Below are 15,744 nucleotides of genomic sequence, written 5' to 3' on the forward strand. Positions count from 1 at the left end.
AAATTGAGTTTTTGAAAAAAATTGGGGACCCCATTGTTTTTTTTTTTTTTTTTTTTTTTTTTTTGCATCTTGTCAAATTTCCTCAAATTTCAAAGTTATTTTATTAGGATTATATATACAAATGTGTGTGAATAGATTTCGGCTACAGAATATCCTAATAAGGACAGAAATGCAAACCTGTGTATGTTTGTTTAACTCTGGTAGTTGGCATCAGGAATGCCGCAAAAAGTCCCTTAAATGGTTGAGGGCTCCGGGGTGACATCATGTCATTTATATGTTCAGATTTTATAACTCTAAACAACTACGAGGCTCTGCCTGGTTTCCAGGAAGCTTAGAGCAAAAGCTTTTGGTCACTTGCGTTAAAAATGTTAAATCTGTTGGATCAGTCAGCTCACTTCTTTCTTTCTTTTTTTTTTTCTAGTTTTAAGAGCAACAAGTAAACATAGAAATACAAATGTTTGTGTTTTTCATCATCTCCTAACAGGAGCCCTGACGAAGGTGAAGGAGAGCCAGAAGCACGTGGAGGAGGGCAAGATGGACCGGGCGCAGGCAGACGGCATCAACGACCGCTGCAACATCATCTCCTGCGCCACGCTGGCTGAGATCCAGCACTTCCACCACATCCGGGTGAGAGACTTCAAAGCCCAGATGCAGCACCATCTCCAGCAGCAGATCGCCTTCTTCCAGAAGATCACGGGCAAACTGGAAGAGGCTCTGCAAAAGTATGACAACGCGTAACGGATCAGCCGATCCGTTTTTGGGTCTCGACGACAAACGGCCGTGCTGCTCCCGTGATTGGTCAGTGGGGTTTTGCCTAGAAAAAGGGCGGTACCTCGCAGAGACTGCTGGGAGCTGACGTCAGAGCAGGACGGGACGTTTATGGGGAGGACACAAAACGAAATCCCGTTTGCATTCTTTTGTCTGGGACGTTTACACGTGTATTTTTAGAAAATTAAGCCAGTTTTAAGTGCAAACACAGTTGCCTAGAGTTTATAGGGATCAATAATAATAAACGGATTAATCTTGGGAAGACGAAGAGCAGAGAGAGAAGCCTGTTTTCACTGTTGCCTAGACATCTGGTACAAGACTTCCTATATCAGGAGTTTTTAGCCCTACAGCACAGTTTTTAAAAACAATTTTTGGTCTCGGCGCCTCTCCAGGAGCAGCAACACTCCTGTGGCCAACACACTGCCTGCCTTCAGGAAATATTTCTTCTCAGACAAACAGGACAGAATGTTTACAGGCTCCTCACCGAGCAGCGACTGTCACTGCTGCTTCTCTGTGCCTTCTGACTTTGTCTCTCTGGTCATTTTTGTTAGTTTTTTTTTTTTTGTTACTTATTTCTAACAGCTCTTATGTGCTGATGATGCAGACATACAATCCATTTGTTTTTACAAGGCTCCACTCTATAAATCCCAGCCTATGTTATCGAATTGTGCCATTTCTTTTTCTAAGTTGTTCTGGGATTAGATTCTTAAAATCCTGCTCACAGGAAGCACTAATATCCTGTTTCAGCATGCACAGCTTAGATGACAATGGTAAACACTTTTTACACCTTATGTTTCTTTTTGTGTCAGCAAAATGTTGGTCGGAAGGCTCAACGTTAACAGAAGCAGGCTGCTGGGAGTAGAGCGTTTCTCACCAGTTTCTATAATGCAGACCTTTTTAAAAGCAGCATTGCTGATGTTTTTAACTTTATGATGATTGTATCATGAAGCTATGATTGTAGAAGAGATGCAAATTAAATTTATCCTTCACAGACATTTAGTAGCTTGTCCTGTTTTTTGTCGTTTTTTTTTTTTGTTTTTTTTTCGAAATAGAAAAACGCATGACTTATTGGCACCGCTCTTACAGATGTGGAAAAATTATTAATTTATTCCTTCATCGCAACAGCTTGAATGGAATGGAAGACATGAATGGCTACCTACACATCTTGATACATCAGAAACAATGATTCATAGTTTGGTCACTAGAGCACTTCTGGAAAGAGCTGAAGCAACAATAATGTTAGTAATTTTGTCATTATTCAGTTTCATGTACATAAGCAAAAAAACAAGTCTCCAATAGGTAGCCCTGTGGTCCTCCGTCGAGGAGAGAAGGAAATAAGGAAAAGTGCTTGATACAGAAAACTTGCTCTGCTGAAAACTGTGTTTATAGACCCAACACAGGCAGAATAACATTGTAAATGGTTTGATGATGAAAACAAACTTTAAAAAAGATGCAAAAGGGGAAACCGCAAAGCAAAAACCAGCATCAGACAAGCAGAAAACAGAAAGGGCTGACAAAGGGCTGCATGAACTTAGGGGCTTAAATTCTGTGGAGGCTGATTAGTGGAGAGCAACACAGGCGAGTCTAAATACTGGATGAACAACAGTTGTAAGCGACAGGGGCTTAAGCTGATGGAAAGTGACAAAATAACAGAAATGATACAAAGAAACTCTGGAAAAACAAAGAGCTAAAACAGGAAACACCAAATAACATGAAATGCTACTAAATAAAAACATAAAAAGTTTTAAAATAAAGTGAAAACATTTTGGATGACTAAGTGGGCTAGAAGTCTTTAGACTCCGAAGGTGGCACTTTAAATGCATTTTATGCATTATTCTAAAGCCTTTTTTAAAGTTATTTGCCATTTTATGAGTTATTATTCTAACTCACAATATAAAGTAAACACATTTTGTATAAATCAAACAACCATTAAATGGATGCAAACAACAGCGTCAGTAATGTGGTCACAGCAGAGCTTTATGACGCTAAAGAAGACAAAGGCAGCAGAACGCTGCGCAGCTCTTTTCAGGCCCTGTCCCTGGAGGACGGCTGTGCTGCGTCTGTGGTTCACGTTATGCTCACAGATCTGCTGACAGCACAGAGGTCAGCCATCTGAGACAGCTGGTCCATGTTAGAAATGTCAGAGCGAATGACGGTGAACACGGCGTGAACAGGAAAAGGTCACACTGACAGGTTTTCATTAGCTTTCGTCGCTATCACTGAAAACCAAGAGGTTATCTGACCTCACATTTTCTGCTTGTGCAGGATGACAAGTTATTGGAGAAATGTTGGCTCTTCCTGAGGGCCTCGGTTTGCTACCTAGATGTAAAGATACGACGAACTGAAAAATAATATTTGCACTCTTACAGATGTAACACTGAGCAGGAGGTTAAAAGAGGAAGTTAATGAACACTAAGCCAAAGCAGAACCGTTTGCATGACAATGTTTTGGCACCATCAGGTGTTAATCTCATAACTTTGAAGGTTTGAAGCAATGCTGTCATTTTCTTAAGCACAGCAGGCAGGTAGTTTCAGTTTCAACTTGCTGATCTTTCATTTTAAACATTTGCTCAGTGAAAAGATCTTTGTTATTTCTTAAACCTTGACTATCAAGGTAAATCTGCAATGCAAAGTATTTAGAAGAGAAACGAAGGCTCTGGATCCCGCGCAGTCTTCCAAAATTTGAAAAAGTTTTGAATTAGCATTCATTAGTCTAAATAAGTATGGGACAAATAGATGCATTATCAATGTAAAATTATTATTTTTAGATGTAAAGTTGTTTTGAGACTATTAAATATCTTAATTATGTTTCTTTGTTATTATAACTGACATAGTTATGTACAGATTACAAAAAAAAAAAACAGCCTGTCAGTCACAAGTTAGTTAAATTTTACTGAGTCTAAACAGTGTGTTTATAAAGGTAATCAAATGTTACGAGACTTTGAATTTCAAAAAGGAGGCCATTTGAAACGAGAAGATCTGGAATTGTAAAATAGGATTTAAATTTTTTTTTTTTTTTTTTGGAGAAAACCTATCAACTACGATGCATAAGCAACTAAAAACCACCTGACAAAAGCACTTGTATATAAACAGCCTCTGAAGAAATAAACAGACTCACATTAAATGAAGTCATAATATAAAACAAAGTAAACCAGTTTGTGGAACCACTGCAGCAATAACCATCGTCTCTTTGCCACATTGCTTCAGTTCACTTGCAGACATTTGTTCATGCAGAGTGTCTGAAGACCCGACACATCTTTACTATCAGGTGGAGGTCTGGTTTCTGACTGACCTCAATGCTTCTCCTTCAGGCGTTCTGTTGTTAAACTCGTTCTGTGTTTGGGATCATTGTTCTGCTGACATCCAGGTTTTTTCTGTCAGACAGACAAACAGCCTCACTGTTGATTCATGGATTCATGTGACTGTGGATGGAAAACAGGCCCAAATCATCACCACTTCACCACCTCGTCTGACTGTCATCATAAGGTGTTTATATGCTAATTTACTGTATAGGTGGTACTCTGGCCCTGCTTGCTCTGAGTTAATGCAGGATCTCTTGTGTTTCTGGCCATATCTGACATTGGAACTGGTGAATTTTCTGGAATATTTCTTGGGAAGATCAGCAGCCGCCTTAAATGTTTTCCACATATAGTCATTGTTCCTGTAAAATAATAGACTTCAAATAGTTTGAAAATAGATATACAACTCCTTTCAGATTGAGGGTAAGCAACAGCTGGTTCTCTAAAGGTTGATGACCATGCTGGCCATTTTAATAAACCTCCACTGGTGAAGATATGCCTTTTTGACCAAACTCCTGCTTTAAACACAGGAGTTGATGAAAAATAGTGCTTCATACTATTTTCATTAGTGTGAAGCACTTTGAGAGATTTGTCTGTAAAACCAGGTGCTATAGAAACTTTTACTGACTTACTTAACCAAAACATCAGCATATGGCTGCTACTTTCTCTCTTAAATCCAGTGTAAGCAGTGAGAAATTATTTTATCCTGACTGGAAACAATTTCTTCAACATGTCGACAACTGGTTTGGCTAAGCTCTGTTGTTCATTCTTTTTATCCTAACCTTTATAAGTATCAAACATTCATTTAAAAACATTAAATATGAAGTATTTGTGGATTCATTAATGTGGTGCTTCAGCTAATGAGCCTTCTGTTGCCACAGTGACATACATCTTAGTGTCTGGCAGCTTTCAGATCTTTTTGGGGGTTTTTTTGTTTTTTTTTCCATTTCATCAGATTCGACTGGATTCTTGCAGACTTTAACATTCATCCCTCAGGCTTCATGTTCAATACGTCCAACCCTTTAGGAAATGGGTGCTCCTGTTTATGCACTCTCTCCAGCCTGAAGCTTGCGTTGTTCTAAATTTGTAAAACTCTTGAAATGTCACATATTTTTAAGGTATTTGCACCTACAACATTTGAATTTTACATGATATTAAATGCATATGCAATTGACTATTATTTAGTCTTTGTCAAGCATAGTTTAAGTCACAATGTTTGGTGTTGCTTAGCAAAAATCTACAGTTTTACATGAAACAGGGATTTATTTATGAGGCAGAGCGCTGTCAGCTGCAGGCTGCATGTCACAGACACAAACATCGAGTGTTTAGGGGAATCGCCCATAAGAGCAACACCAGAAATACCCTCCAGATTCTGCAGAGGAGCCTGATAAGGCTCCCACTGCCGATGAGCAATAGACATTAGGATACAAGGTTTTCTGCAGGAGTCGTCCCATCAGAGCGCACAAACAACCCTTGTAGCCTTTCAGTGCTTATAAGGAACATCACGTTCACAAATGTTATTACTGCGCTCATGTGACTTGGCTCATTTCTTTTTTGGATGCGCAGCAGCTCTCAGGAATTCACTAAATGTAACCCAGAAACATTTTGTACATTTTTAATCAGAGTGCTGATACCCTGCAGATGAGAATATCTCCACATGCCTCCTCTAGAGTCCTGATGATGAATGCATATCGTAGAGAAACAGCAGAGTTTGCACAGTTCACCTGTTTTTCTCTTTTCAGAAGAGCTTGTTTGTTTTCTCAGATGCAGAAAAGCCACTTTTTGAAATAGGTTCCTTTTAATCAGACGGCATTGATGTAGGATTTGAAACAAATATTTTTGCAAAGAATTTAATTAATATATCATTTTGGACTTAACCTTCTTCTATAACTCATACGGTCCCCGTCAGAATTACACTCACCATGGGCGTGATTTTTCTCAGAGATTTTTTTTACTTGGGCTATATGGGCAAATGTCCAAGACAGCATCAGATGGAAAAATGTAACTTTGTGTATCAAATCTCCCACTTCCTGCTTAGAAAATTGAGATTAGTTTAGGACAGAAATGCATATAATTCATATCTAATATAAACCCCACCGACCTCTTTGGGTATATTTTCTCTTGGTAAGTTGTATTTCCCCCCCCCCAATCATTAACAAACTTCTATCATATCTCTAGCTGAATACTATCATGCCTTTAGGTACTGCTCACAGATTTTTAATATTCAGAAGGCCATTCCACAAGTTAAATGTCTGCTGCTTTATGTATTTGAAAAGCATTTCTTATGTTTGTTTGGGATCATTATCATGTTGGACCATTTGATGAAAACTGTCACCCACGGACAAACATAAAATCGGTTAGGATGTTCAGGACCAACACAAGAACCGATTTGCCTCAAGCCTGCTATGAAACTTCTGGAAAATCCAGTTTCATTGTTCAGAGAGAAATGATTTGGATAACAGACTGAGAGGGTGCCAAGTCCCTGAATCAAATTAAACATTTTTAGATTTGACTGACATTCGCAGCTGCCCCACAAACCAAATGCCTTCCAAAGAAATGTCTTAAGATCCGTCAAACCTAAGACCGACTGACTGCAGTGTCAGGATGTGTGTTTTGGATAATCCAGATAAGGATTTAAAAACGAAGAAGTCTGTAGCAACTGTTATGCTTGGTATTGGCCTCATACAGAGTTTTTTTTTTTTTTTTTTTTTTTTTTTACTACATGTGGTAACAGTGGATAAAATGAACAAAATAACAAAGGATGACAACCTCCAAATCTCCAAGCAGAAAAATTCAGGCATGTGGTTTCCCTGCAACTTGGTAATGGTTTTTACCCAATTAATAGTGACGGTCTTTCTGTACATTTGAGCCCATTTCAAGCAAAAATAAAAAGGTAACTTCTGCACCAAATTCTTGGTTTTAAACATTTATTGAAGCTGTTTATTGTCAGTTCTCGAACATACAGTTCAGTTAAATTATTAATAGCTCAAAAATTAATCTGACATTTTTGCTGATGGTGTTTTTATGCAATTTTTCACTGGAACTCCACATATACTTTGCTTAAAATCCTGAGCACATCCTCCCAATAACCACATCATATCCATTTTTATGACACAATATCCCACAAATCACCACTATGGAACTGACCCCAACTTCCCTCATCTGCCTCAGCTGATTAAAGTCCTCCAAATGTTACGCTATAATGGCAGGAAATGACCCGAGTCCAACCGAAAAGATTTCATTCTTTATGTTTCATCTTCCAGTATTTCTACAATAAAAGAGGAAGTCACCAGACCAAACAGGATTTCTGTTAAAAGGAAATGGTTTGTTTTAGGTGGATGAACAATATTTCAAGTGGAGGTGCTGATTTGAGAAACAGAACCTGCAGCTCTTGCTTGTGTTGAAATCATTTTTGTCTGTCTGGTGTTGACTTTTGTTTGCTAATACCTCCTATGCAATAGCTGTCAGTATAGCCAGACTGATCTTACGTAAAGGAGACATGTTGTTCTTATTCTCTTTGTCAATAAGTTTGCGTAGTGACTTGACATGTTACAGAAATGCATTAATCAACCTATGCACAGCAGATGCACTTTCCTCGTCTATGAAAAGTTTTCCACACACTACCGCCACTCAGGAGAGAGATTCCTAAAGTTGGGGTTTGGAATGACTGAGGATGGATCCATATCAACCTGGATGAGCTGAACTGTAGCTGGTTTGAGAATGAGCAATCAAACTTTGGTGTGGAAAACATGAGAACTCTGATCCGCCTAAAATCACAGGTTTCAATCCACTTCGAGTGAACTAAATACTGGAACAAAACTACACAAGGCTTTCTGGGTAACAACAACCATAACAAACGCAAGTACAGCAGGATATAGTGGACCCTTCTTTATTAATGGACCAACATATTCATTTATTTTTCTGTGGAACATAACTTCAAATTGTTTGAGAATAATCTCTGTTTGTGGATTTTTTGGAAAGCAAATCTGAGGGATTTGAAAGAAAATGCAGGATAGGAAATCTGAAATACCAGGAGTGTAATTTATTTTCCTTGGTGCTGATTGGCTGTGTCCCCGAGAGCAAGAGCACAGATGAAGACTCTAGATAATAGCTGAGAATTAATGCATGTCAGGATGTATTTCAAGTTTGAACTATTAAAACGAGCTGTTCTAAGCATTTTTAGAAGGGATCTCAATTATTCTCAGATTTTAGCAGAGCACAAAGGTGAAAAGTGGCACAAGCAATGTATAGACATGCTCAGTGGAAAGTTTCCTTGGAATAATTGGATGCCATTCTTGAAATTCCCCAGCGACAACACAGGTCAGGAGGTTACCATGTCATTTAAAAGGACCAGACCTTTACAAAAACTGCATTTTAAAGGAAAACTCAGACTGACAGGGAACCTGCCCTCAATCGTCTTCAGTCTACCGGGATATTTACATCTAAACGTATTTTCAAAAATAATTCAGGCCACTACATTTACTGAATTTCTTGTCACGAATTCCACTACAAGTGAAATGCTCTTCCAAACTGATTCAGGTTATTTTGACTTACTTCCTGTCTGTCATCCCATCAGATCAGACGGCTCAGTCACGTACGGGACTTCACTTCATCAAAGCGACAAAAACAATTACACGCATGCTCATTGTGTGCTCAAACAGATATACGATCATTTCCTGCTGTTCCTTCCCTTTGTCTGTGAAGGTATGACCAGGGGGAAAAATTGTCTTCTGTTTTTTCAGAGTTCATGCTTTAGGAATGTGCAGCGTTTGCCTGCAGTCAGCAATTTCCTCGCTGAAGGCGGGGAAGGGATGGGTGGTTGAAGGGGGGCTCTGTCTGATTCTGTTTTTAATTACGGCCCAGCTCGTACAGCCGTTTGATCGGCAAACAGAGACCCAGTCCTGACAGATTCCTGACACAGCTGACAGGTTCAGGTACGGACGGGGTTAAAGAGCAGTCGCAGCCAGAGCACCGTTTTCACAGGCTTCATGTTTCAGCCGGGGGTGAAAAACCCTCAGCTCCTCCTGACCTCCACCTGTCTCGTTTTAGGGTTGTTTTCCTTTTTGCCACTTCAAAACAACCAAAAGAGTCTCACTTCAGCTTTTTCATGCTGAGTCACAAACACCAGGCCGTCCTCACATGACTACTCCCCTCTTGTTTGTCTCGTGACACCTGGATGGTTTTGTCAGTGCAGAAATCTGCTGATGAGTGGAGAACTGTCAAACAAGTTCCTCCCTTTAGAATGATAGCATCGGTGACCTGTTCCTGTGCATTGCTTAGCACACCGTGTACCTGAGATATTTACCTTCTTACAAAACAACATGATGCTGACTAACTGTTAAGCTCTTAGGTCGAATGAACAGCATGTGCTGTGTGTTTTCAGTAAATCGAACTCTGTCACACCCAGGAAACAGGATGCCTGGCTAAAAACCCGCAGAGTCAACATTTTTAATGCTCTAATATTCCAGTGACCTTTCAATCACAGAGCGATTAACTAAATGTTGTTTGGTTAAATTTCACGAGCCACAGCCATTCCTGGCTACCGCCAGATTTGAAGGGGTTGAATGGAACCTTTCTGACGACACGAAGTAGGCTGAATGGTCCTGAAAAGCAACACATTGTTCCGTAATCTGAAGAAATTCAAGAGTGGAAGGAAATGAAAACTGGAAATGGTCATAAAGTCATCTCTAGAGCCTTTCTAAAGAGTTTTTATCCAGAAATAGATGATGGATTGTAATTATTATTAAGTTTATTTTTGTTTGATAGTAACTTAAACATTTAAGTGTGACAAAAATGTAAAAACTCATTAAATCTGTAAGGGGGTAGATACTTTTTCACTTTCCAGTAAAATGTTTTCCTCTATTTTTGCGAGTTTGTTTGGTGTAAAGTGGGTGTTCTGTTTAAAGCAGCGGCACTGCCAGTCCATGTCAGCCATGCAGGAAGTAAGATTAGACAAAAATGTGGGTCTGGTGAGCAGCAGCAGCAGCAGCAGCAGCAGCTCCCATTAGATCATCCACTGACCTCAGTGCAGCCCTCTCCCAAGGGCGAGACCTCTAATACCGGGAAATACACACTACACCTAGTGTTAGAAATGAGTATTGTCGGCTAAAAGCACAATTTTATACAGCAAAGACGGTATTTCACAGGGTTCAGACCACTTTGTTATGGCAGTTTCTGTGGGCGGCTGCGGTTTGAAATAGGACAAACACAAACACAAGATGTCCCCTTTAGGTTTGTGTGGAGAAATCGGCATCCTGCCACGCCTGTTGTTATTATTACTGAACCCTAATACTAATCTCTGCTTGTTTAAAGGATTCAGAGCTACACTGTCTGAACTCAGCTGTTATCTGAGTTGTTTTTGTCTCTTCAAGTAGCAACTTGTGTTTTTCTTCCAGTGACGTTTCCAGAAGCTCTTGGGAAAGAAACCTGCTTTTGCTGACCTTTGCTTTTCTAAAAAAACAAACAAAAAAAACAACCCATCTATTTAAAGAAGTTCACCACAATGTTGCGTCAATTTCTTCACGTGCATTGTGTTTCTGAAATTCTGTGCATTTTGATGTTTGTAACCCTTTTCACTGTCATCTGTCTCTTAATCTAGAAAATGTGAACAATCGGATTGAGACGTGCATTCTGCAAAGTCAGGAAGAACAATATGGGGGCAGCTGAGATGATCACTCTGATCTAAAACGCTTTACATGTTTCAAACAGGAAGGTTATTGGTGGTGCACCACCTCCTACCTGCATTCTTCTGTCTACATAACCATCAATTGCAAAGTTGAGTAACATTAAAAAGCTCACAAAAAAAGTGTTTGTATAAAAATGTTTTGATTAGTTTGAGACTGTCCTGTCTTGAGGAAATCTGCTTTGATATCAGTCCATCTTGAACTAGATGATAGCTTCAGCCTCTGGGACCAACTAATTAGAGTTTGGTTTCTAAAGACACCAAAAGTATTAACTGATTGAGATATTAAGTGAACCTTACTTCATGGATCCATAAGAGGGATGGATGGATGGTCTAGACAAAATATTACCTAGTAATAAAAGTATCCTGATAAGGCTTTAAACATGTTCTCATGCAATATTTATCACTCATAAGAATCTCGGCTTCCAGTCAAGTTAAGCATTGCAACAGTAAAATCTTCATCACGCCAAAGAAAGTTTTCCCACAGCTTATTACAATAGATATAATCAATGCACATGGTTGTAGACCGCACACATACATGATGTTGTCATTATTTGACCCACTAATGCTCAGAAATCTGATCCCGATTTCTGTCCTGTGAAACTTTGAGATCTAATGAGCCTCTAAGGAACATCAAAGCAAACACTGGTACAGCTTTGACCTACATATATGGACATTCAAGTGTTTTCCAATTCATGACAAGGCGATATGGGAAGTGTTGCATTTTCACCCATTTTTTTTTCTTTTCTTTCTTGGAGTAAAAAAAAAAGAAAACTTGATGAGGACAAGTCATGTATCTTGTACCTGGCAGAGTATTCAGGAATGTGAGAGCCTTTACTCTGGTTTTGTTTTTATAGCCCTCACACAGGAAGCTCGCTCTGGCGGGGCCTCATTCATGTTGTCTGAAAAACGCTGACTGCCCTCCCACCCCCTCGGCTCTCTGGCTGCCCTCCAACAAACACACACAGATACACAACATGCATTTTTGTTGGTTTGTGTGTGTCTGCACATTCTCCCCTCCCCCAGAATCACAGAGATTCATTTACAGCTCTGATTACAATAAACAAGAGGACATTTAAGAGGAAGAGGCCACATACACAAAGATTTTCTAAGTTTGTCAAATAGGTTTTAAGCTCTGACGTCTGTCACGGTTCAATCACTTAAAAACATTTGAGATTGAAAACCAGGCTTATTTCATGCAATATTTCAAAGATTCAAACCTACAGAATCAGGTGACATGTACTATGTGAAAATATTCTTCTACTTCCTCAGTATTTTGTAGCCTTTGAGCTGTATGACTTTGGTCAAACGTTTTGGGTTTCCTTCCACAAGCTTCTCACAACAGTTTGCTGGAGTTCTGGCCCATTCCTCCTGACAGGACTGGTGTAAACTGAGTCAGGTTTGTCTTTTCAGATCTAACCACAGATTCTCTGTAGGACTGAGATCCTACAGTTCCTCAGTCTCAGTCCGATCTCTGCTTCATGCTGTATCTTTTTCCATTTCAATAACCCATTTGTGGTATTAGACGATGCTTCAATATTCACATTTAATGTCCATTCCTCGTGATGGGACCTGTTTTTGAGGTATACAAGTTTCTCATGCAGCAAAACAGCCTGATGCTGCCGCCCCCATAATTCACAGCAGGAATGATGTTTCCAGGCTTGCGCGTGTCCACCGGTTTTCCTCCAAATGTAATGATGGTCATTGTGGCCAAACGGTTTCACTTTACTTTCGTCAGACCACTACTTGCTGACAAGATTAGGACACATTTCCCTGTGGATGATGGCTGTCTTACCAGCTTCAGCAAGCATTTTCACAAGGTCTGTTCTGGGATGGATTTGCACATTTTGGATAAAAATCCCCCTCCTGTCCTTCCTGAGCGGTGTGATGGTTGGACGTTCCCAACATGTCTATGCTTGCATATAACTGTTTGAACTGATTAATGCAGCACCTTAAAGCATCTGTAAATTGTTCCCAAGGATGAACCAGACTTGTGCTGCTCCACAATTCTGACCTTATGCTCATTGTTTAAAGAGATAATAATTATTCTGTGGGTAAACTAAATAAATCTGACATATTCTCTCATTATTGTGGCAATTCGCAAATAGAAATAATTTTCATAATTCTTATTGACCTAAAACAAGAGAGATACATGGTCTGATGAAACTTCAGACAGTAAGAAACAAATAGGGTGTGCTTCTTGTTATTTCGTGCATGAAAACGTCCAGTTTCAACTGTAAAACCTTTGTGTATTGTAAATTGCCGTTTTATAAAACTGGTTTTAACCAAATTTGCATTTCGTTTGTGATCCTTTTCCCACATTAGTATTCCAGTTTAATCAAATGACTTCTCTTCTGCTGTCTGACATTTGTTTATGACCTAATAGTAGATAACTCCTCAGATGTCTGTCAGTTCAGCGAACAATGTGGGTGGGAGGTAAATACTACACCCCGTGTATGTGAGACTATCTGTCAAGATGCTGATAAAACTATTATTTAACTTAAGTTAGCCATCACACAAAAGCAAAATAAGTGAACCAATTGAAACCAGATATTTATATACCCTAGAGAAGAAGACACAACTACATTAAACAAGATTAAACATTTCCAGTTTTAGGTCAGTTAGGAAAAGTTTAGTCTGATTTAATGTCAGACAATGAGCACTAAGCTCATCCCATTCAGCAGGACGGCAGTAAGGTGAATTGCTATATTATGTTGTTTGTGTGACAAGGCTTCCTCTTAAAAACAGAACCGTCAAACTTTTCAGCACCATTGTGACAAATTCTGACCCCCCAGGCTGAATTTTACGAGCCCCAATTAGCAATAACAAATACAGTAAATGTCATTTGGTTCTTTTTTTTGGTGCGTCGACATTGTTCCTCTTGCAGTCCCACTACAAAATAGTTCTTTTCAACTTAAACATGCACTTTGTGATTTAATTAGCCATCTGGGATCATCTATATGGAACCCCATTACAGCAAATGAACCAAGAAGCCATTGTCTCTGGCAGCCTCGTCTTAAAGGGAAGGGTACCATTGTTCTTAAACCCTGAGGCCCACAATTTCCAGCCCCCAAATTACAGCAATTACTGTAAGATTTTCTATCGACGCCAAGAACCTATCAGATGTATCTAACCCTCACTCGTACAATAGCTGTGCTGCAGAATGCATTCGCTCTCGTTTTAATCTTGGTGTTGTAATTTAAATGTTCAACTGAAAAACCGAAAACACAACACTCAAGACATTTGCCGTAGAAATCGTTGAAGCCTTGGCTACATCTTCTCAGGCATTTGTTTGGAACTCAGTGTCAGCAATTTCACTGCACCAGTCCTCTTCAAAAGAAAAATAAAACAGCTATAAAGTTAGACATGACATTCATATGACAGTAATAATATGACAGGACAATGGGCAATGCCTTAGTTTTGTTAATGTCAGCAATTTTTATTTTTATATTTATCTTAAATGTAAGCCTACCAAAGATTGGGTAGATCTTCAATTCTGGTTTAAAAACTGTTTTGAAACTTTTTGGAGTACTTAAAACATGACCTTTGCAGGACTGAGTAATAAAATAAGTTTAATAATTTTAATGCTGTAGTAGAAATGTGTGATAAAACATGAATAGATCATCTTGAGCTACCATCAAACATGTTTGATAAGTTATCACGGGAATGTAGGAGCTTCATGCGGGTTTACTCAGATCCAGTCATGCTCTAATGTGATGTTTATCTGCATGCTTTGCAGTCAGGCTTGTCAGCAGGGTACTGGTTACCTATTTCTTCACCTCCTCAGTCTCGACACCAGGCCTCTATCATGAATGTAAAGTTAATCCTGGCATCTTCCCTGGTTGTGTAAAGGATAACGTTACAAAATGACAGCTTCTGAATTTTGTATAGAGTCAGGGGGTGCATAAATGCTATATTAAATCCTAAAAATAAAATTTGTTAACCCCGAGCTCTCATTTAGTGCCAAAAGTTGAGTGTGACCTTCAAAGTTTGTGTTATAATGCAGCTATAAAAGTTACAGTAAGGACTCCCTTCACATTGGGCTAAGAGCTTTAATGTTAATTAAACCAGTCTCTGAAACCCTAAGTTTTGTGTAATTATTTCATGAACCCTGCCAAAAAGACTCCATCAGAGTTCAATCAACAAGACCTTGTACAATTTGGAGGTGTGTGTGCTTCGCCACAGCTAAGTTTCCTATTTCACCGTTGCATGAAAATATACACGTTCCAGAAATGTATCAAAACCTGAAGTGCACAGCGCGGCACAGAGACAGAGCGTCTCTGATGAGTACTGAAGCCTGATCTGGGTATTTTGAGGTTTGTAACTTTGAAAAGAGGCCAGCGTGATCACTTCCTAAGATTCTCTGTTGTCAAAGTCATGCAAATACATGCACGCCACATGACATAAATAGGAAACCAGGCTCCTACAATACAGCCCAGACAAACACACACCAACCACAATGTAGTTCACCAAACACATCTATGTTCTGATATATTATAAAAATATGTTTAAAATATTCACAACGGATTTGCTTCAAGCTATTCCAGTCAACAAAGTTTTATCTGCTGGTGTATCACTTTTCTTTTAGGTGATCAGCATTTACAAACACATAAGGGAACTCTAAATTGTTCCATGGTGTTGGGTGGTCTCACCAGAAATGTTTTTCTATGATTTCATCTCTACTCTTGTGGGAATGAAAGAAACCAAGAAAAAAGGCGTTTCATAAAAAGAAACAATGTTGCTTCGCCAGTTGTGAGACTGAAGTTAGAACATTGCTTTAATTTGGAAAAATTCAACAAGTCTGACTGTGTCATACAATTAAAACAAACAAAAAAAAAATATAGATATTTGAACATTCTTCACTAAAACAAAGGGAATTAAGAAATGGTTAATGAGTACAAGAAAAAAGGTGTTTTATACATTAAAAGATACCTACTGGTGATTGGGGTTTAATTTGCAGAACCTGGTTTATATCACATACAATTTCCTGTTTGTA

General features: G+C 39.0%; 1 protein-coding gene across 1 annotated transcript in view; it reads left to right on the top strand.

Annotated features, from left to right (window-relative positions):
* The window catches only part of snx18a (sorting nexin 18a), a 16,482-nt gene extending 14,718 nt beyond the window's left edge, over positions 1-1,764 (top strand). The window contains exon 2 of the mRNA XM_015018125.1: positions 485-1,764. Within this exon, the coding sequence (XP_014873611.1) occupies positions 485-738 (254 nt within the window). The 3' untranslated portion in view covers positions 739-1,764. The remainder of the gene's footprint in view (positions 1-484) is intronic.
* The last annotated feature ends 13,980 nt before the right edge of the window (positions 1,765-15,744 follow it).

Source organism: Poecilia latipinna, unplaced genomic scaffold (assembly GCF_001443285.1).
Source record: "Poecilia latipinna isolate Pla-1442-1.1 unplaced genomic scaffold, P_latipinna-1.0 Scaffold2235, whole genome shotgun sequence".
In the NCBI taxonomy this organism is placed as follows: Eukaryota; Metazoa; Chordata; class Actinopteri; order Cyprinodontiformes; family Poeciliidae; genus Poecilia; species Poecilia latipinna.